At 43.6% G+C, this 21683-nt stretch overlaps 1 protein-coding gene across 1 annotated transcript in view; it reads left to right on the forward strand.

The window, feature by feature from the left end:
* TXK (TXK tyrosine kinase) overlaps positions 1–3195 on the forward strand; it is a gene marked incomplete at its 3' end in the record, with an annotated part of 43733 nt that extends 40538 nt beyond the window's left edge. The window contains exons 13-14 of the mRNA XM_080698167.1: positions 385–542; positions 3130–3195. Coding sequence (XP_080554293.1) covers positions 385–542; positions 3130–3195 — 224 coding nt within the window. The remainder of the gene's footprint in view (positions 1–384; positions 543–3129) is intronic.
* Positions 3196–21683: the final 18488 nt, after the last annotated feature.

Consider the following 21683-nt stretch of genomic DNA (forward strand, 5'->3'; position numbering starts at 1 on the left):
TGACTTTGGCAGGCAGCAGAGCATCACACAAATCTGTCATTTCCTATGAAATATCAGAAAGATTCATTGCTTTCAGTGTGTGGGGACATGAGCAGTACTTAGATGAAAATCTTGGCAGTGTTTCAATTTCTAACAGGGAGACTATCAAGACCCATGGGACAGGAAAGAAACGGCATCCACTGGGATTCTTTTCAGGATCTAGCACTCTTTAGTATCTCAGGTGTGTACAGCCTGCCTCCTAGATAGAATATTCTCATTCTGGATGAAATAATAACTAAAAGATTGGAGGAGAAAAATAATGTCTTGTAATTTGAAGCACAGTTCTCGCAGTTCCAAGTAACTGTTTCTTTCTAACCTCTTGTTTTTAATGCATTTTATTTGCAGGCGTTTTAATGTGGGAAGTTTTTACCGAAGGAAAAATGCCTTTTGAAAATAAGTCCAATGTGCAAGTTATAGAAGCCATTTCTAAAGGTTTCCGGCTATATCGCCCTTACCTGGCATCTATGTTTATATATGAAGTCATGTACAGCTGCTGGCATGAGGTGAGCACCCCTTATCTTCCTAGTTTGCAGCCCCAGCATCCGAGAGCAAACATGATTGTCAATGATATTACCCAAGACTCTATTACGGCAGCAAAAGTGTCTGTCTTACTAATGATCCTTAGAGCCAGAGGTACTATTTCTGTTTGAAACTCCCACTGGAAAAGCATTGATCCTTTTGGTTTTTAACTCCTCGGCCTGTCAGCTGAGGAGCTCAGTGTGTTTTTCAATTTTTATGTGTCTGAGATTGGTTCTTGTGGAAACTCTTGATGTTTCTAAAGACTCACTGATTAGGTGTATTATTATCTTTAAGAACTGATAAAGGCCTAAGCAGCTTTGCTATGCTTCCATGTTAAAAAAGAAGGCTGATGTTTTTCTTTATTTCAATCTCATTTGTTTTGCTTTTCAAGGCTGGAAGCAATGGGTTCATCTCTCTGTGGCAGTGAAGACTCTGGATAGAGATTAGGCCAGGATAGGTAGGAACAAAGGCAGAGCACGTGCCAGGAACCACCACTTAGACGTGCCAGGAACCACCACTTAGGAAGTCACCTCCTGATAGCTCAGTTGCTGCTTTTGTTGAAATTCCAAGCTAAAAAATAAAGCCACAAAGGGGTTTCGGTCCCAGTTCTGCCTTTTCTGGGTATGGGCTCAACACTCCCTTCCCCTTTTCAGACTCCCCTGTATTTTGAAAGCTCTACTTTCAAGAAGCCACAAACTTCAAACCTCTATTCTCTCACAGGTGACAGTCTCAGCCTAGAAAAATCACAGCTTGACAAAGTGTTTCCCCTAGCCTGAAAGAAAAAAAAAATCACTGAATTCCCAATCTCCAAACACTAGAAAAGACAGTATTTCAAAGTGATGTGGTTGTTCACATTCCAGAGAAGTATTTAACTTATAAAATTCCCCAATGAGTGAAAATGTTTTATATATGATTAACAAAATCTCAAAAGACATAAAAATGTTAAGTTGTTAGTAAAAAAACAACTTAGGTTACAACCTAGGATCATAGTAATAAAAGTGTTTTGATTTTTTTAACTGTTCAGAAAATTAAACTATAAATATGAAGTTCAAGTGAAAAAAGCCTAGTTGTCTTAATATCTTTGTGATAATGTCACTAGCTCAGAAATAAACAGATAGTGGTTATGATAGTTTGACTTACAGTTTTCACCTGTACAATGTTATAAAAATGATATACATCCAGTAGAAACCATATTTTGAATTTCGATTGTTTCTTGGGCTAGCAATATGAGGTATGATTCTCTCTTGGATGCTGGGTAGAAGTGGTAAGCCATAGCTCCCAGACAGCCACTCAGTCCATCACAGGATAAAACAGGTAGTACTCTACAGGCTGTATTGCAAAGCTATGATGTTTGGTAGGTTAGATAAATTAAATACATTTTTACTTATAATATTTTCAACTTATTTTTTGAGAGGTACACTCACTGTAAGTCAAAGAGCATTTGCATATGTATATGACAAAGTGTACATGTATATGTGCATAGAATGCTTAGATTTTATATATCTGTGGCTATGAGACAGAGAAGGCGAAGGGGCAAATAGGATGCTCACAGAAGGCCCAAATAAATGACCTCAGTCTCAAATTGCAGTTGGAAAGTTGATTGAAACAATTTTTGGTCATGTTGATTTGTTTGCAAAGGTTGATTTTGCCTCAAATTATGTTATCGCTGATAAACACATTCTGTAGGCTCTACATGTAGAACTCTGGCCTCTTCAAAAGACTTCATAATTTATTTTTGGAGTCTCAAGGAGAATTCTCATGTTTGCTTACATTTTCTTCAGCTCTGGACATTTTACTGATGCTCTATTTATAAACCACTAAGGGTAGTGTCTTTCTAAGCAAACTAACCATGATCTCTGTGAGAATACAGCAAAAAGTAGCTCTATTTCCCGTTGATTTCAAAGATGCCCACAGTGTCATCTCTTCTTCTTCAAGGAACCAGTGCTGATCCACATTTATCAGTAAAATAGGAAAAAAAATGTCTTGATTCATGGCTTCATGGCCAGGGATTTTGTAGACTGGACATAAGACAGCACAGCTTGTATCTCTGGATCTATAAAATCTTTCATGAAAACATGCCTTTTTCTTGCTGCATGAATTTCTTCTTTCTAGAGGGGATCAGAAGTAATAGATAACTGGGGCTGGACACCATAAATTCCCTTTCTCTTATAGTTCTTCCCTGACTCCATACATGTTAACTCATTCACATAAATCTCTAGGGTAGTGCTGTCTATAGAACTTTCTGCAATGATGGAAATGTTCTCCATCTGTGCTGTCCAACATGGAAGCCACCTCTGGCTATTGAGGACTTGGAAAGTGACTCATGTGACTGAAGAACTGACTTTAAACATTTATTTAACCATATTTCATTTAAATAGATACATGTGGCATGTGTTTGCAGCTCTAGCCATTTTATTTTTTGCAAATGCCACTGTGTATATCAGCCAAGATGTCTTTTTTTTTTTTTTTTTGTGGAGAACCAGCCTGGATCCAGGTTGCTGCCACAAGTCCCTCAAGCTGGTGTCTGAGTGAGTCATAAGCTGAGCTCATCACCTCCATTTGTCTTTCCAGAACTCTGAAGGCCGCCCAACGTTTGCCGAGCTGCTGCGGGTGCTCAAAGAAATTGCAGAAACCTGATGATGTGAAATGGACTGCCAGCCCAGAGGATGATCTTGCAAAGTTGTCACAAAGAAGAGACCATGGGTGGGGTTCATTGATGGGAATCTTCTTATAGAGTTGCTGACTCTTGGAAGCAGTACAAAGATCACAGGCTTATCAAACTATTTTAAATTTAAGAATATTCTAGGAATAGCATTCCTGTAAGTGAGAGAGGGACTGGTAAACTCTTACTTTGCTCTAATATTTTTCACATTTCATATGTGAAGAAGGAGAAAAAGAAGGGAAAAGGATTCCTAGTGGCTGTTTTTCATGAGAATAACCCTGAGGACCCTGAAGTATATGAAAACCTCTCTTCACAAGGCTAAAGACATTTATTTTCTGAGGAGGAGCAACTGTCATTACTTCAGTGGTCCATGCTTAGAAGAGTATTGGGAATGACTGAAGATATTCTAACAGATCATGGAATAATGGAGCCTTTTCAGAAGACTTTCATGCTTTTAGTTGTACAGATCTCTAAAGAAAGTTCACCTTTAGGAACCACATGAATGTGAGCATTCTGGAAATGTCTTTCATACCTTCCCGTTCGTTACCTAACAAGCCATTTTTACACATACCTGATTGTTTTGGACATAATTTCTTGCATTTCCATTTTAAACACTGTTACAGGACTTGATCAAAGATCTCCTTGAACAGATCCTGGTGACATTTCTATTCCTAGTGATTTCCATTGACAGGGAAGTTCAGAGCAGTTTCAGTTCTGAAACTTCCATACTTTGTACATGTGAGACTAGACAAATGAAGAAGCCTATTTTAGCCAGGTGCAGAGGTGCGCACTTGCAATCCCAGTACTCGGAAGGATGAGACAGAAGGTTCATAGATTCAAGGCCAGTCTCAACAATGTAGAGAGACCCTTAGCAACTTAGTGAAATCCCGTTTCAAAATAAAAAGTGAAATAGTGCTGGGGGTGTAACTCAAAGGTAGAATGTCTCTGTGTTCAACCTCCAGTACCTCCCCACCCCCAAATAGAAAACCTTTAGGCAAGGCATTTTTTTCATTAGTAAACTTTTTATTAAAGTTCAATACATGGTAATACAATCTTGGAAAGATGTTTAGACTGGCAAACAAACTCATGAGATACAGTAAGATTTAATCTAGCACTTAGTTTTATGGAAGGATACAGGACAGAACATAGAGCACCCACAACCTCTGTCTCCATGGAAGCCTACTAGTTCACCATGAGCTTGGGTGCCTGCCTCCTCCCTGCTGCCTAGAGAGCGTGCATAATTGCTAAGGATGAGCCCAGGCTATGTGGGATCGCCTGGATGCACAGAAGCTTCTCCCTCATTTACCCACCAGTTGTTTAGGCGTACGGTACCCGGGCCTCCCAGCCCTAGTGCTGGGCCATGGAGTGCAGGTTTCACAATGTAGACAACAAATGTCCAAAATTCCAAACTTATCTTATTTCAAAAAGACTGGCAACTGAGAGAAGGTAATCCTAAAGTCTTCCCAGGCAGTTCTAGGTCTAGGAGACAAGGGGGTACAGGCTTGCTCTTAACCCTTTAGTCACACACATGAAGAAAAGCACACACACCATGTGTATATAGCTTTTATAATTACAAAGCAGACACATCTATGTAGCTAGATGCCAGAATTCCAGAAGCCGTTCTCATTCTCTATTTAAGTCACTAGCCCAAGAGTAATTGATAGTCTGATTAGTCTGATTTTCAACACCATGGTTAAATATGAGACAGTGGAACTCTGCATAAATGGAGTCTTATGGTGTGCATTTTTTTGTGTCTGGCTTTTTTCACTTAATAATATATTTGTTTGATACATCTATATTGTTTGTAGACATATTTCATTTATTCCCATTTCTGTGTTGTTTTACATTGTATAATTATTCATCACGTCTATTCTACTTTTGATATTTGAGTTGTTTCTGATTTTTAACTGTTAATCTCAGTGCTGCCATGAACATCTCCCTACATTTCTTTTGGGCAAACTATGTATGCATTTCTATTTGGTATAAGTCAAATAAAGCATGCAATAATGGAGCCAAATTGGATGTATATATTGAGCTTTTGTATAGTGTTCGTAAGTGGATTTAACCACAGACATAGCAGGGCACGAGCGTTCCAGGTGCTCTGCAGTCTCCACAACATTCGGAAGCCATTCAGTTGGCCACGAAGATGGCCTAAGGACTTTTAAGGACGAGCTGACTCATATATTCAGTACTGTTTCTTGAGTTATGTTGTAATAGAATTTCTACACCCCACACTCTTTCTTGTTAGCACTGAAGTACATGCAATCTAAATATATAGAGCACTGGGAAGGATTCTCAAGAAAGAAGATGAAGTATAATGGGAAGCAGAGAAGGAGAATTTGACGGAAGAACTTGGAACTGGAGATATGAAAAGATGTGGTTTTCCCATCACCTGGGGTACCCATGCACAGCCACTTAGGTCTCTAATTGCCTTGTAAGGTATGTGTGTCTTGTGAAATGTTTGTTGAGAAACTTGGTAGGTTTGCCTAAACAAGTTTGAGGGCTACATTGGGAACAAACAGATGCATTGCTTGACCTATGGAAACCCTGGAGAAGGGAATGGGAAGAGAGAAGCAGATCAAATCGCTGGAGGTGGGGGGGACATGGCTTGGTGACAGTAACAGAAAGAGGAGCGGGAATGCCTGTTCTCTTAGGTTGTTCGTGACATGGCTCCCCCTTCCCTAGTTATTCTCTAGAGTCCATTGGGATCATGAGTTCTGTGTCCGAGTGGATTTTGTTGTATGTGTGGGAGGTATATTTTATATGTAGTTCTACATGGTACAAAGCAAAGATCAATAAAACATACAGAAGCCTGGAAGGCAGAAAAAGCTCTACACACATAAGCTCCCTCGAAGTGTATTTAAATCGTGAAGACTTTGGATGTACCTTGGCTGTGCACTTCACACACTGAGAATGGGGTAGAGGGTGTTTCAGCCGATTTAACTAGATCTTGAGGATTGAAAGAACCTCACCCAACATCTGGGTCCTAGGTACTTCCCAGCAGCCTAAATTACTTGAAGAATCAAGGAGTTCACATCTGGGTTATGTTACTGGGAAAACACGACATAACTGGTATGACATTTAGAAGAGGTTGTATAATGGAAGAGAATCAGCTAATGATACAATAAAACAAGAAAAGCATGGGCAAAGACCAGGACATCACCTTTCACCTGAGCCACACCTGAAGAAGAAACTGAATGCTAACTGAGAACCTCCTAACACAGACACAGGTACAGCCAGTATAGATTAGTTTCCCAGTGCTGGGTGTAAGAAGTACAACATGGCTTAAATTAAATCTTTCCCTTGCTATCACTGGTGAGAAGCACCCTTTGTGAAGAGGTGATGCTATGCCTTTCTTCCCAGGGAGATACAAGAATCTGGAGGGCTTCCCACCGCCTGGGTGATAGAGATGAATGAAGGGGCTGAAGGAAGGGCTGTCCTGGGGGCTGTGTGCGCGGCTGCTCCTTCCTCTCCAGGATGTAGCTGCCCCTGACCCTCTGTTCTGTCGGTCCTGGAGAGTCCTCTTGCAGGAAGCCTCCATGTTGACAGCAGGCTCAGCTACCAGGAGCCTCGGTACGCCTCAGCTAGGCCTTTCGCTTTAGTGCTCAGCCTCCCGCACATCTGAGGACCATCTTCCTATCCTCAGGGCCGTAGAGCTTCAGCCTTAACCATGAAACTTGTTAAAATGGTAAGAAGAGCCAGGAATGGCTCTTCCTTGTAATTTCAGCACTTGGAAGGCTGAGACAGGAGGATCCAGATTTGTGGGCAGCCTCGTGGCTATTTAATGAGGCACTCTGCAACTTAGTGAGACCCTGTTTCAAAATAAAGAATTAAAAAATCGGGTTTGGGGTATACGTCAGAGGTAGAATGCCCCTGGGTTCTATCCCCAGTACTGCAAGAAAGATAAAGGTAAGGAAGACTTTATTCAAGATGATTGGAATACGGGCCAAGATGATTGCCGCAGTGGAGAAAGACTGAACTCCACTCTGAACACAGCAAAGAAAGCTGAGGGAGTCGTAGTGGGGGTGAAGGGGTCAGTGCCAGCAAGTCATTAAGAGGGGATACCAAGGGGGCGGGAATCCTGCTAAACTGGCTTAACAGGATGGATGCTAATGAGAAGCAGGTTAAGGGTTTTATATTAAGGGTGGGGATGGGGAATTTTGATCAGATATCCAGTCAGGGATTTCTTGCTGAACTAACTGAGCGAGATTCTTGCTCAGCCAGGCCAAGGATGGATGGACACCAGGCCTGGCCTAGAAGAGGACTCTGGGATCTGGAGGACATTGGATGTAAAGTTCATCTGGGGAAGCGGGAGTTACTTCCTTCCTGGGAAGTGTGGACGCTGTAAGGATCACCACCTGCCCCTTTCTCCTGTTTGAGAGCTTCCTTATTTCCTGAGGAAGTTCCTGTAGAAATTCCCCGCCAACCAAGTGGCTTTCTACCAGTCATGTTTTCTTAATAACTGATCCCGTTCTTGGCCCATATGGAACCGTTCTTGGCCCATATGGAACCGGCACTCTTTCTCTATATTTCGGCCTTGAGTTGTGTTACCATGAAAATGCCTTCTGGACACCAGCAACCTCGGAGGCAGAGTTGGGGTGAGAGGCTTTCCAGGCTTCCAAAGGGTGGAGTATGTGGTTCAGGTGAGGGACAGATTTCCCAGCTCTCTTCAGAGAATCTGCCTCCTCCTGCCTCTCGCTTCTCAGGACCCAGGGTTCTTCCTCTAGTTCAGCATTTCTCAGGCTCAGCTCCGTCCACATCTTGGGCTACATAATTCCTTCTTGGAGGGATGTGCTGTGCATTGCAGGGTGTTCGGCAACACCCTCGGCCTTTATCCACTGGATACCACTAGCTCCCCTCCCAAGAATGACGACCCAAACCCTCTCTACACGGTTTGTCAATGTGTCTCCTGGAAGCCAACTCACTCCGGGTTGAGATGCACTGACTTAGCTACAAGAAGTTCCTGGCCTGGGTTTGTGGAGAGCCGTAAGCATGGATGCAGAAAGATCGCCTCTTTATTTTACTAACCTGGGAGAGCTGGAAGTGCAGCTGATGAATGTGTTTGGATCAGAGCATGTGTTCTCTGCTGCCTTGGCTCATAACCTCACTGGTCTTATTCCTGCCACCGCCCATTTACTCCTGTCAGTCCTGGACTCCTCACTGCTGCTTGCACATCCCAGGCCCTCGGCACCTGCCATTCCCTTGCTAGAATGGCTTCTTTGGGATATCTGCATGGCCAGCCAGCTCCCTCCTTTCCTCTGGTTGTTTCTCAGATGTCACCCTCTCCTTGAAACTTACTCCAACCACATTATTTAAAATTGCATCCCTACCATGTACACGCCTTATCTCACTTTTCTATATACTTTTTCTTCTTTTTACTAAAATTTTTGTGTGTGTGTTTCTGGTGGTGGAACCCAGGGGCTTTTCTACCTCTGGGCTATACTCCCAGGCCTATTTTATACTTTATTTGGAAACAGGGTCTCACTAAGTTGCTGAGAGCCTCACTCAGCTTTGAACCTGTGCGATCCTCCTGTCTCAGTCTCCCAAGCACTGCAATTACAAGCATGCGCCACCACACCCAGCTTATATATACTTTTTATTTATAGCTCCTAATACTACATAAAAAATTATGTAACACTTTACTGATTCATTAGATTTGTTGTCTGTTACTTACCCTCCAATCCCCCTCAACTGTAACATTTATAAAGGCAGGTATTTTTTTTCCCTTATTCATCACTGTAGCCCCAAGTCCTAGCACAGAGCCCAACATACAGCTAAAATAAATATTCATGGGAAGACCCAGTAAAATAAATGTAGTGGGATGGTCTCTCAAAGAGAGGATGCAGACTGGTAAGCAGCTTTCCTCTTGGGATCCTGGGCTAACCCATTGCTTTTGTACACAGTAGTGGGCTGTTTTTCCATCGGATAACACCAGCTAGTCAGCAGTCCTTTGTGGTAAAGAGCTTGCTTTTTCCTGAACAATTTGGCTTATATGCAATTTTTTATTTTTTATTTTTTGCAGTACTGAAGATTGAACCCAGGGGCTTTCTACCTCTGAGCTACACCCCCAACCCTATTTTTAGTCTTTATTTTAAAGCAGGGTCTCACTGAGTTGCAAAGGGCCTCACTTAGTAGCAGAGGCTGTCCGAGACCAGCGATCCTCCTGTCTCAACCTCCTGAATGCTGAGATTACAAGCGTGTGCCACCACACCCAGCTTTACATGCATTTTTAAAAATGTCTCTGTTTCCCTGTTTTTAGTATGTTCCCTGTTTTATGTTAGGGAGTAAAATCAGATTGGCAGATAAAAGATAATACATCCACAGAACCATGAATCCATATTCTATAGATAGCAGATTTTCTTTATGTCTGTGGCAGAAATAGAAAATTTCCTCACACTACTCTTAGAAGTGTTGGCAACCTCGAGTTACTTATCTAGAACCCTGTAACTACAGCCCAGTGCAACGAGGAAAATATTCTCCTTGGGTAACGTGAGCAGTCTCTTGGATTCGGCCTGTCCCTTTCATTATTCCTGCCCAATATAGTGCCTGAGTGTAGAGGGGACTGGATGGCTTTATCCAGGGGTGATATTAAAAATGTTTAACAACTGATTCAGCCCAGGCACAGCCTAGATTGGCTGCTGATTGGCAAAAATGGCCCAGCCCTTTCTATGCAGACTGTGGCCATCAGCCCTGACAAGGTGACCCTGCTGTGGTGGAGGGAGGGAAAGGGCTGCTGGTACCGGGCCAGTGGTCTCTCAGTGTTTCTTATTTCCCTGGTTGCTACCTACCCTGGTGACTGGTGTGGGCTGGTCTCTTCTGATGTGGCCAGGGCATGGAAACTCTCCCTGGATGATCACCCGGCTCTTCCCGGCTGAGGCTGCCTGGAGGCTGCAGGTCGTCTTGGCCTTGAACGATGATGGTTGTCCATGATGGCGCTCCTGTCTCTCCACGTGGCTGCTTCCGGAGTCCCAGTTGGAGCACCAGTGGGAACTTTCGGATCCTGTCCATGCCACATGGGGACTGAGAATAGCTCAGAACACTGACCCTGGGGGCGGCAGACCCTGCCCTGGACTTCATTCTGCTGTGCGGCAGAGCTGATGTGACCATGGCTGCCTTCCAAACTGGGGCATCAACTGTGTGTGAGGAAACCCATTTAGGAAACCAAGTAGACACTGGAGCAAAAGCCTTCTCCGCCCTTGCCAGTCGCCTCCACCACCAGCCCTCCTGCCTCAGCAGAACCTTCACCCGGTCCATCACCATCTCCCTCTTCTGCCTGCAAACCACAGGGCCTCAGGATGGGAGCCTCCCATGTCCTCCTCCTTGTGTACTTCTTTCAAACTAGAATGATCTGAGGGCTTTCACACAACACGGCTGTGCACGCTCCACCTCCTCACCCCTCGCTCCCAAAGCTGACTTAGCGACTGTGAGGCCAAGTGCCCCGTGTGATTCTGAAGGCAACCAGGGTTACGAGCCTGTGCTGGGCTGTTTGTTCTTGAACGTCATTGCCTATTGGAATCATCTGGGTGATTAAACAAGTCCTGACGCCCAGTGGCACTGCAGGCCAATCAAAAGGAACTTTCCAGGGCAGCCGTAGATACTTTTCAGGCTTCTCTGGGTTATTTCAACAGAAGCCAAATGTGAGAAGCAGGCTTCTTCTAGGCCAGTTCTTTTCAAACTTTAGTGCACACTTGGTTACCTGAGGACTTGTTAGGATGTAGATTCTTGTTTAGAAGGTCTGGGGTGGGGCCTCAGAGCGGGCATTTCTAACAAGGACCCAGGTAATGACAAGGGTCTTGGTCTTAGGACCATATAAGTCTTCGCAGGTCTACTTTTACCCACAACCCTTTCAGAAGGCAACCTTAACAGGAGGCAGGGAGAGAGAAGCTGGCTTAGAGAAAAAGGGAGCATTAAAAAACATTATACCCATTAGAGATGGTGACAGACAGGTTCCTGGTAGACACTGGATTTATCTTCCAAAAGTCAGCTACAATCCTCTGTTTTTCTTGTTATAGAAGACTAAGAGACTCAAATGTTTAGACTCCCAATGCATCAAGCAGAAGTACACAAGAAAGCTCCATATAACCAGATATGGACTATTATAAAGCTCTATAAAAAGCTTTATATATGTAGCATATATAAAGCTTCATATAACCAGAGTTAGAAGCATCTGAGGAGGGCTTCCCTTTCCAAATAAAAAGCCCAAGTCTCACTAAAAGGAAAACCTTTTCTTCCCATCTCTTCCTGCTTGAAACATGGCTTAGAGACCTAGAGATATAGCCCCCATGCATGACTCTAAGGAAACAGGGCTGAAGATGAAGGCCTATGGAGAAGGTAACCAAATAAAATATGAGATGTCTGACAACAGAGTATTAGATAAACGATGTTAGTTATAGTGTACATATTGTGGTCACTCTCTATGTTGTCACCTCCAGAAATGGGTAGACCCTGGTATTAGTCTATTTTCTGTTACTATAATAAAATACATGAAGCTAGAAACTTTAAAAAGAAGTTTATTTAGTGCTCAGTTTTTAGACTAACAGTGCAAAGTCAAGTGCACCATTGATTCAGCCTCTGCTGAGGATCCCCTTGTTCAAATCTTACCATGGAGGATGGCATCATGGTGAGAAAGTAAGCCAGAGACTGGGGAAGAACCAGCCTTGCTTTTTTATAAGGACCGTCTTATGAGAACTAACTGGGGTCATGAGAACAACATTAATTTATTTCAAGAGCAGCATCCCTGGTGACCCACCTCCCACTAGGCTTGACTTCAAGGCTTGGTGCTGGGGACCAAGGATCCAATACTTAATCCTTAGAGGACAAGCCATCTGTGAACCATAGCAACCCCTTGCCCTGAATTTGGTTCAGATGTTTAGAATGTTGATACCATATGCCCTCCACTAGGATAAAAAATGTCTATAGCTCAAGTAATGAGGCAGACTCCCAAGAGATCTGAAAGCAGCTTGAGAGCAAGGAACAGATGCTTCTTGGGGTTTTATGAGGGTCTGAGGTTTGTGGGATTTGAGCTCCCTGCTGGCACCGATAAAAAATAAAGCACCCAGGCTTTCTTACCATCTTGCCCAGGTGTGGGGCCAAAGAGGGAGGGGGAGTGGGGGACTTGAAAACTGTCAGAAAACATAAAAAATGAAGCCAGACCCGTTATTATCACAAAGGTGATACAAATATTGCATGGACGTACTTGTTTGCTTTGGTTTTGGTACTGGGGGTTGGACCCAGGGGCAGTCTATCTGTGAGCACCCCCTAGTCCTTTTTCTACTTGGAAACAGGGTCTTGTTAAGTTGCAGAGGGTTTTGCGAAGTTGCTGCGGCTGGTCTCAAACTTGCTATTCACCCAACCCAGCTTCCCAAGTATCAGGATAATAGGCATGTGCCTGGCTGCAAGGGACACACTTACTAAAATATATCTTTATTTTTCTGAATCTGGCAATCTGCCTTGAAGTAGAAGGACAGAAAGAGCCCTGGTTCCTCCCATGACATCAACTTTGAATGAGCCACCTTCAGCCTTGGAACCTGAGACCAGGTGTATCCCTCGTTCTTTAAGCCACTACCTGCTCGAGTACCGAGGGCCAGGTCTCTTCCCCAGAGACATGTCTCTCTTCTTTCTTCTGATGGTAGCTGTCACCCTGTACACTTCTAGAAATCTTTACCAAACCCTTAGTTATTGCTGATGGCGCTAATAGTAACATCTATTACTAGTGCCAAAGACCCTCAGCATTACAGTCCAGCTTTGCTACTTCTCATTTTCTGACTTCTTTGCCAACCTACACCTCCTACTCTGTAACACAGGGCTATTAGTCCATGTCTTAAAGAGTTGCTGAAATCCAATAAGATTGTGGCTGGGTATGGTGTTGCACACCTGTAATCCTAGTACTTGGAGGCTGAGACTGGAGGATCGAAGGCTCAAAGCCAGTTTCAGACCAGTCTCTTAGCAAGACCCTGTTTCAAAATAAAAAATGAAGCTGGGCATGGTGGCACATGCTTGTAATCTCAGGCGGCTGAGAGAGGAGGATTGCAGGTTCGAGGCCAGCCTCAACTATTTAGTGAGGCCCTTTGAAACTTAGTGAGACCCTGTTTCAAAATAAGGAATTAAAAAAATAGGGCTGGGGGTGTATCTCAGAGGTAGAATGACCCTGGGTTCAATCCTTAGTCCAGCAACCCCCTGAAAAAAATTAAAAATTAAAATAGAGCTGGGGTTGTAGCTCAGAGTTAGAGTGCCCCTGGCTTCGATCTCCATTACTATATATACACATAAACAAAAAAATAAGATTACATAGGTGAAGTACTTAGCACAGTGTAAAAGTATTTAATATATTTTAGCTAATAAAACTTTGAATAAAATTCTATTATGGACTGTTTACCTCCCCATCCCCCATTCATACTTTTTTTTTTGGTGGTACTGGGGTTCCTGGAAACCCTTCTACCTCCGGGCTATACTCCCAGACCTATTTTATGCTTTTTATTTGGAAACAGGGTCTCTTAAGCCAGCACGGCTGGTTTCGAACCTACGTGATTTTACTGTCTCCACCTCCCAAGCATGGGGATTACAAACGTGCGCCACCACGCCCGGCAACCCCATACATACTTTGAATGAGCCACTTCCAGCCTTGGGACATGAGGCCAGCTCTAACTTGGAGTATTATCGTGTCCCTAAGGCTCCGTCCTGCAGAGCCCCAGGAAAGAAGACACAAACGCCGAGTCTGCTGATGATGCTTCCTCTTTAATGCTCTCTCTCTTCAATGCTCTCCCTCTTCAATGCGCACAGCAGGCAAATATATATCAGTCTCATAACCCCTCCCTCATCACTCCACCAACCCCAAGCTTCCCACAGCTAGGGCATGCTCATTTCTAACCCTCTCATAGGCGGGCTGGTGGTAGCACGAGGCGCTGTGTCACTGATCATCCGTAGGACGCCTGATAGGGCTCACTGTGCAGGCTCAGGGCACCGCCAGCCTCGTGAGCCTCGTGACTTGGCTGCAAGCCTAGGCGCCATCTTGAGTCCACGCTGGCAACAAGCCTGGGTGCCATCTCGGTCCAGCCGAGTGGGCCCCAATCTGTGTCCTCGGTGTAGAAAAGGCAATCATTGGGCTGTAGAGTGCAGATCTCGATGGGATGTGGATGGAAAGCCTCTTCCCCCACTGCAATCAAGTGCTAGGCCAAAAAACGGGCAGAGGGGCCCTGTGCTTCAGGGCCCTCAAATGTATGGGGCAATTCAACAGGAGACAGGGAATGCAGGACCACAGATGAGGCAGGTGCCTCGATTTCAGCAGCCTCTCCCACCATATGGAGAGCAACCCCAGGGAGTGCAGGATTGGACGTCTGTGCCACTGCCCGACTCATATTAACCACTGAAATGGGAGTTCAAAAAGTAGATTCAGATTTTCATGGACCCCTTCCTTCTAATACTGTAGGACTGCTTCTAGGCCGAAGTTCCACTACCTTATCGGGTCTAGTGGTGCATCCAGGAGTTATTGACCAGGATTATACAGGCAATGTGAAAATATTAGTTTCTTCCCCTCGTGGAATTTCTGTTATAAATGATGGGGACCGCATTGCTCAGATAATTCTGTTGCAATTAGTAAACATTCTCTTTTTCCTAGTCAAAGACAGGCAAGAAAAGATAAGGGCTTTGGTTCTACAGGTCCTCCTGGAGCATGGCTCACTATGGATATGGGGTCACGTCCCATGTGTCAACTCACTATACAGGGAGTCTCTTTTTGGGGTCTCTTGGACTCAGGTGCAGACCGTAGTATTAGATTATCTGAATGGCCAAAAGATTGGGGATTACAACAGACAGATCAGTTACTTAAGGGGTTAGGATATGCAAATAGTCCAAGCTGCAGTGCGGTTCACCTTAATTGGACAGATCAAGAAGGTCATTCAGGGACATTCCAACCTTTTGTTCTGGAGCTTCCTGTATCCTTGTGGGGTCGGGATGTGTTACAACAAATGGGAGTAAAAGTGACTACTGAATCTGTATATAGCCCTCAAAGTCAACAACTTATGCATGATGCAGGCTATTCAGGGACAGGTGGGCTTGGCCGATTTGAACAAGGTCGAAAGTCCCCTGTTCCCATGATGGGAAGAAACAATCTTAAAGATAAAAGAGGACTGGGTTTTTCTATGGGGTCACTGAACAATTAAAGATTAAATGGAAAACAGATGTGCCAGTGTGGGTCTCTCAGTGGCCCCTTCCTAAAGAAAAAGTTACAGCAGCCCACAAGCTGGTACAGGAGCAGTTATTGGCAGGACATTTACAGTCCTCCACATCTCCATGGAATACCCCTATTTTTGTTATAAAAAAGAAATCAGGTAAATGGAGATTGTTACATGATCTCCGAGCAGTAAATAATAGTATGGATATCATGGGACCAGTGCAATTGGGGCTACCAGTCATATCAGCCCTCCCTGCCAATTGGCCCACTGTTGTGTTGGACATCAAAGACTGTTTCTTCTCTATCCCACTGCATCCTGCAGATACCCCTCGATTTGCTTTTACAATACCGTCCATTAACCATCAGCAGGTGGATCAAAGATATGAATGGACAGTGCTACCACAGGGTATGGCTAATAGTCCCACGTTGTGCCAAATATATGTAGATAAAGCCCTACAATCTATTAGGAGAGAATTTGCCTCTTCCATGATTTGTCATTATATGGATGATATTTTATTATGTGCTAAAACCCCAGAAATTTTGGACGAAATGCTTATAAAAACTATACTATGTCTTAAACAATGGAACTTAATTATAGCTCCAGAAAAAATACAACAGGGAAATGTTAAACAATACCTTGGCACCAAATTAGAAGATACTATTATTCGTCCTCTTAAGGTTAGCTTGAGGGTGGACAATTTACAAACTTTAAATGATTTTCAAAAACTTTTAGGGGATATAAATTGGATTCGACCATATTGCAGACTTAGTAATGCTGACCTAAAACCTTTGTTTGATTTGCTAAAAGGGGATTCAGATTTACTTTCTTTGCGATCTTTAACACCTGAGGCACGAACATGTATTCAACTTGTAGAGGAAAGATTATCTGAAGCACAAGTGGATCGTATAGATTATCAGAAAAAACTGCTCTTATGAATTCTTACCACAGATCTCACACCCACTGGAGTGTTGTGGTGAGAGGGTCCCATAATGTGGGTACACCTCCCTCATTCTCCCAAAAAAGTGTTGCCATGGTATCCAGCCTGTGTTGCACAAATAATTATTAAGGCACTAAAGGCAACTCTGACTGCATTTGGGATGCAGCCTGATCTTATCATCACTCCATATACTAAAGAACAGCTTGCCACTCTAGCTGCCACCAATTCTGACTGGGCTATTGTCCATGTAATGGCCACAGGACAATTCGATAATCATTATCCACAACATCCATGGCTCAGGTTTGTTTTGGCTCATTCTATTATTTTTCCTAAAATCACTCGATCTGCACCAATTGCTGGAGCGCCAAATATTTTTACAGATGGATCCAAAGGAGGTATGGGAGTGATATTCAAAGAAGGCTCAGATCCACAAACTTTTCTTTTTCCCCATTCATCAGCACAGGCAGTAGAGATTTTGACAGTGATTCAAGTATTTATGCTCTATGATTCCACTCCATTCAGTTTAATTTCAGATAGCTTATATGTAGTACAGGCACTTAATAGCCTTGAATGTGTAGGACATATTAAGGGACAATCTACTATTCTTTTATTATTGGCTAAGTTACAACAATATATTTGGAACCGAAAATGTTCCTTCTATGCAACCCACATACGAGCTCATTCAGGACTCCCTGGACCGCTTGCTGAAGGCAATGCTATTGCAGATTTTCATACTCAAACTGTACTTATTTTTTCAAATGAGGACAAAGTGTTACAGGCTCAAGAATTTCACAATAAATTTCATGTAAATTCCCAAACGCTGAGACTAAAATTTAAAATCACTAAAGAACAAGCTCGACGCATTGTATTGCAATGCAAAAATTGTTTGACATTATTGCCACAGCCTACTACAGGAGTAAATCCTCGAGGTCTGTGACCTCTTCACCTATGGCAAATGGATGTCACGCATGTTCTTGAATTTGGCTCTCTTAAATATGTACATGTTTCCGTGGATACATGTTCCGGAGTCATCTTTGCCTCTGCTCATACTGGAGAAAAGGCCCAACATGTAATTTCCCATTGTTTGCAGGCTTTTGCTGCCTGGGGCATCCCTCACCAAATTAAAACTGATAATGGACCTGCTTATATTTCTCAGAGATTTTCTCATTTTTGTGCCCAAATGGCTATACACTTAAATCATGGATTACCATATAATCCACAGGGCCAAGGCATAGTAGAACGAGCCCATGCCACTATTAAGTCTGCTTTAATAAAACAAAAAGGGGGAATAGGGGCTCAATGGAGCACACCAAAAGATAAACTAAATCTTATATTATTTATTCTAAATTTTTTAACGTTGGATGCCAATGGACGAACGGCAGTGGAAAGACATTACAGGCCTCATGAGCACTATGCAGGGCAAGCAATGTGGAAAGATATTCTTACAGGAGCATGGAATGGTCCGGATCCAGTGCTAACGTGAGGTCGAGGGTCAGTGTGTGTTTTCCCACAGGACAAAGACTCGCCGATTTGGGTTCCTGAAAGATTGGTGTGCCATGTACAGGAGCCAATGGAAGATGCCAAGCAACAAATGGATATTGCTAACTCTGTTGGTAATGTTTCACATTGGAATGGGTGAAAAAGATCTTTGGGGAATTATTTCTGCCTTCCCTCTTCCTTTACCTGTGTCCACCATTGCCACCATTTTTCTATGATTTCAGGGGGAACTGTAAAAAATTGCAGCTATTCTCAAAATTTTTCCGATACTTTTGAGGCTAGCGTCAAGGTAAATTGTTCAATGGGACCACGATTCCCGTTTGGGCCCACTCCTGTTTGTGTAACTACTCCATTTTTTTGGCTTGTTTCTAATAGTTCTTTGGTTAATGAGAGTCTAGGTTTTATTGATACCTGTTTTCTAACTCTCTGCTGGAATGCTTCTATGCACCCTTGGGCAGTAGCAATGCGACTGCCTACAGCAGTTCCTTGGCCAATATGAGTGAATGTAAATTCCCTTCTAGTTTTGCTGAAATGAGAAAAGAGAGACTTTGGAATTTCTGCTCTTATTGCTGTAATTGTGGCCTCTGTGGCCGCGGCAGTTACAGCTGCTGCCGCTTTGGCAACATCTATAAATACTGCAGCCACTATGAATGCTCTATCCTCACATGTGGCTACTGCCATGGCTCAGCAAGCTCAAATAAATGGACAACTTAAAGCTGGCATATTAATGGTAAATTAAAGAGTAGACCTGTTACAAGAACAGGTTGACATTCTGGGGCAAATGGCCATGGTAACCATGTATTCATAAATTATCTGGATTATGTATAACGTATGTGCAGTACCAAAATTTCTCCCATGCAGGCAATTTGTCTCGTCAATTAAGCAAGATGCTTCTAGGAACTTGGAGCCATGAATTTGAACACGCCATGATTGAGCTTCGAGCATCTATCGTTGCAATTAATTCTACCCGCGTAGAAGTTGCCACAGTACAACAATGGATGGACTTGATACATGGAACACTGGGTTTCTTAAAAGATTGGGGTGGCATGGCATTCTGGGCATTCTTGCTGGTGGTAGCATGCTGTTTCCTGGTTGGATATATCAGGCGAACTCGACAACGCACACTGCAACAACAGCGCATATTGGTGCAAGCTATGGCAGCCTTGATGTTGGCTCATCTCCTCAGGTTTGGCTCGATATGCTGGATCGGTAGTCAAAGACGGGTAAGATCGTCCCTGGGATCATATCAACCTAAGACAGGGAAACAATCATGCTATTGTTCTCCCAAAGACGGGTAAGAATGATCCTTGAGGGTCGACAACCTAAGACAGGCACGATCCTGAGCCTTATTTTTAATAAAACAAAAAGGGGGAGATGTCGGGGCCCACTGGGTTGGACCGAGATGGCACCCAGGCTTGTTGCCAGCGTGGACTCAAGATGGTGCCTAGGCTTGCAGCCAAGTCACGAGGCTCACGAGGCTGGTGGTGCCCTGAGCCTGCGCAGTGAGCCCTATCAGGCGTCCTACGGATGATCAGTGACAGTGCCTCGTGCTACCACCAGCCCGCCTATGAGAGGATTAGAAATGCGCATGCCCTAGCTGTGGGAAGCTTGGGGTTGGTGGAGTGATGAGGGAGGGGTTATGAGACTGATATATATATTTGCCTGCTGTGCGCATTGAAGAGGGAGAGCATTGAAGAGAGAGAGCATTAAAGAGGAAGCATCATCAGCAGACTCGGCGTTTGTGTCTTCTTTCCTGGGGCTCTGCAGGACGGAGCCTTAGGGACGCGATAGGGCCCGACAGAGTATGATGATATTTGGACAAAAGTCCTCTGGGAGGTCATCAGGGTTATAAGGGTAGAGTCATGATGGGATGTGGGCTCATATAACAAGAGACACCATAAAGCTTCTCTCTTCCTCCACCTTGTAGGACACAGCAGGCATCTGGCCATCTACAGGCCAGAAGAGAGCCCTCACAGAGCCCAACCGGGCTACAGCCCTGATCCTGAACTTCTCACCTCTAGGACTGTGGAAAGTAGGTTTCTGTGAAGTCAACCCACCTATAATATTGTGTTATGGAAGCCCAGCTTAAGCAATACAACAATATTTGACTCCAATCATCATGCAAACATTCCAGATATGTTAACAATAGCATTTGGTTTTCTGTGGCACTGAAGTGGAACCCAGGGGCTTTTATATCTCCGGGCTATACCCTCAGACCTATTTTATACTTTATTTGGAAACAGGGTCTCACTAAGTTGCTGAGAGCCTCATTCAGTCGCTGAGGCTGGCTTCGAACCTGTGGGATCCTCCTCTCAGCCTCCCAAGTGCTGGCATTACAAGCATGTGCCACCACACCCAGCTTAACAATAGCATTTTTGTGTGTGTGTGTGTGTGTGTGTGTGTGTGTGTGTGTGTGTGTGTCTGGGGATGGAACTCAGAGGCATTTGACCTCCAAGCTACAAAGCTACAGCCCCTGCCCTATTTTTTATTCTTTATTTTGAAACAGGGTCTGACTAAGTTGCAGAGGGCTTCACTAAGTAGCTGAGGCTGTCCACAACTCGTGATCCTCCAGTCTCAGCCTCCCAAATGCTGGGATTACCAGCATGCACCACCATACCTGGCAACAGTAGCATTGTTAAAGTGCAAGAATTATTGTTGAGGGGAGAGAAGAGGCAAATTATGTCTATTTCAAAGATTGTTGAGGCTGGATGTGGTGGTGCATGCCTATAATCCCAATAATTAGTAGGGATTGAGATAGGAGAATTGCAGTTTTGAGGCCAGCCTCAGCAATTTATGGAGACCTTGTTTTAAACAAAACAAAACAAAAAACAAAAAACCCCAAAGTACTAGGGGTGTTAGAAATAGAAGACTCCTGGGTTCAATCCACAGTAGCAAAAATAATTTGCTAAAACCTAAGAATTTGAGAGCAACTACAGAATATGTACATTTCAGCAGTTTAAAAAAACTCAGAAATTGAGGTACAATTAATAATTAGCAAGGTCTTAGATTAGATCTGTAGTCGTTTCCAACCATGGCCACATGTTCATATGCTCTGAGGAGAGCTTAACAAATATTGTTGCCTTGACTCCACCCTCAGATATCCTATTTAATTGGCCTGGGGTGGGGCCCAGACATGTTAAGTTTAGAAAAGTCTTTTCTTGAGAAGGTAACGCACAAGGACCAAAAACCATTGTGTAGATAAAGTACTTTCTGTACATGAACAAACATCTACTTTGCATTGATGGTTCTTGTCAAGTTTTTTATGGTTTGTAAAGTAACCTTTATTTTTAAAGTTAATAGGCACATAACAGGAAACAAAAACATTCTACCTCTGAGCTACATCCCCAGCCCTATTTTATTGTTATTTTGAAAAAGGGTCTTTCTAGGTTGGTAAGAATCAAACTACTGGTTGAAGCTGTCCTCAAACCTGCAATCCTCTTGTCTTAGCCAAGTACAGGGGTCACAGGTGTGCGCCACCATGCCGGCTTCAATTTCTGTGTATACAGACACAATATCCCATTTGTGTGATGGAGATTGTAGCGTTTTTTGTGCTTTCCCACACATCATTAATATTCTCCGATTCAAAATTGCAACACTGCAAGAGTATTTTTGATAACCAAGGATCTACTACACCAACTCAATCTGCTAGCAAAAATTGTAATCCTGCCTTTCTTTTTTTTTTTTTTTTTTTTGGTGGTACTGGGGGTGGAACCCAGAGGCTTTCTACCTCTGGGCTATACTCCCAGACCTGTTTTATATTTTATTTGGAAACAGGGTCTCACTAAGTTGCTGAGAGCCTCACTAAGTAGCTGAGGCTGGCTTCGAACCTGTGCGATCCTCCTGTCTCAGCCTCCCAAGT

Source organism: Muscardinus avellanarius (assembly GCF_963383645.1).
Source record: "Muscardinus avellanarius genome assembly, chromosome: 6".
In the NCBI taxonomy this organism is placed as follows: domain Eukaryota; kingdom Metazoa; phylum Chordata; class Mammalia; order Rodentia; family Gliridae; genus Muscardinus; species Muscardinus avellanarius.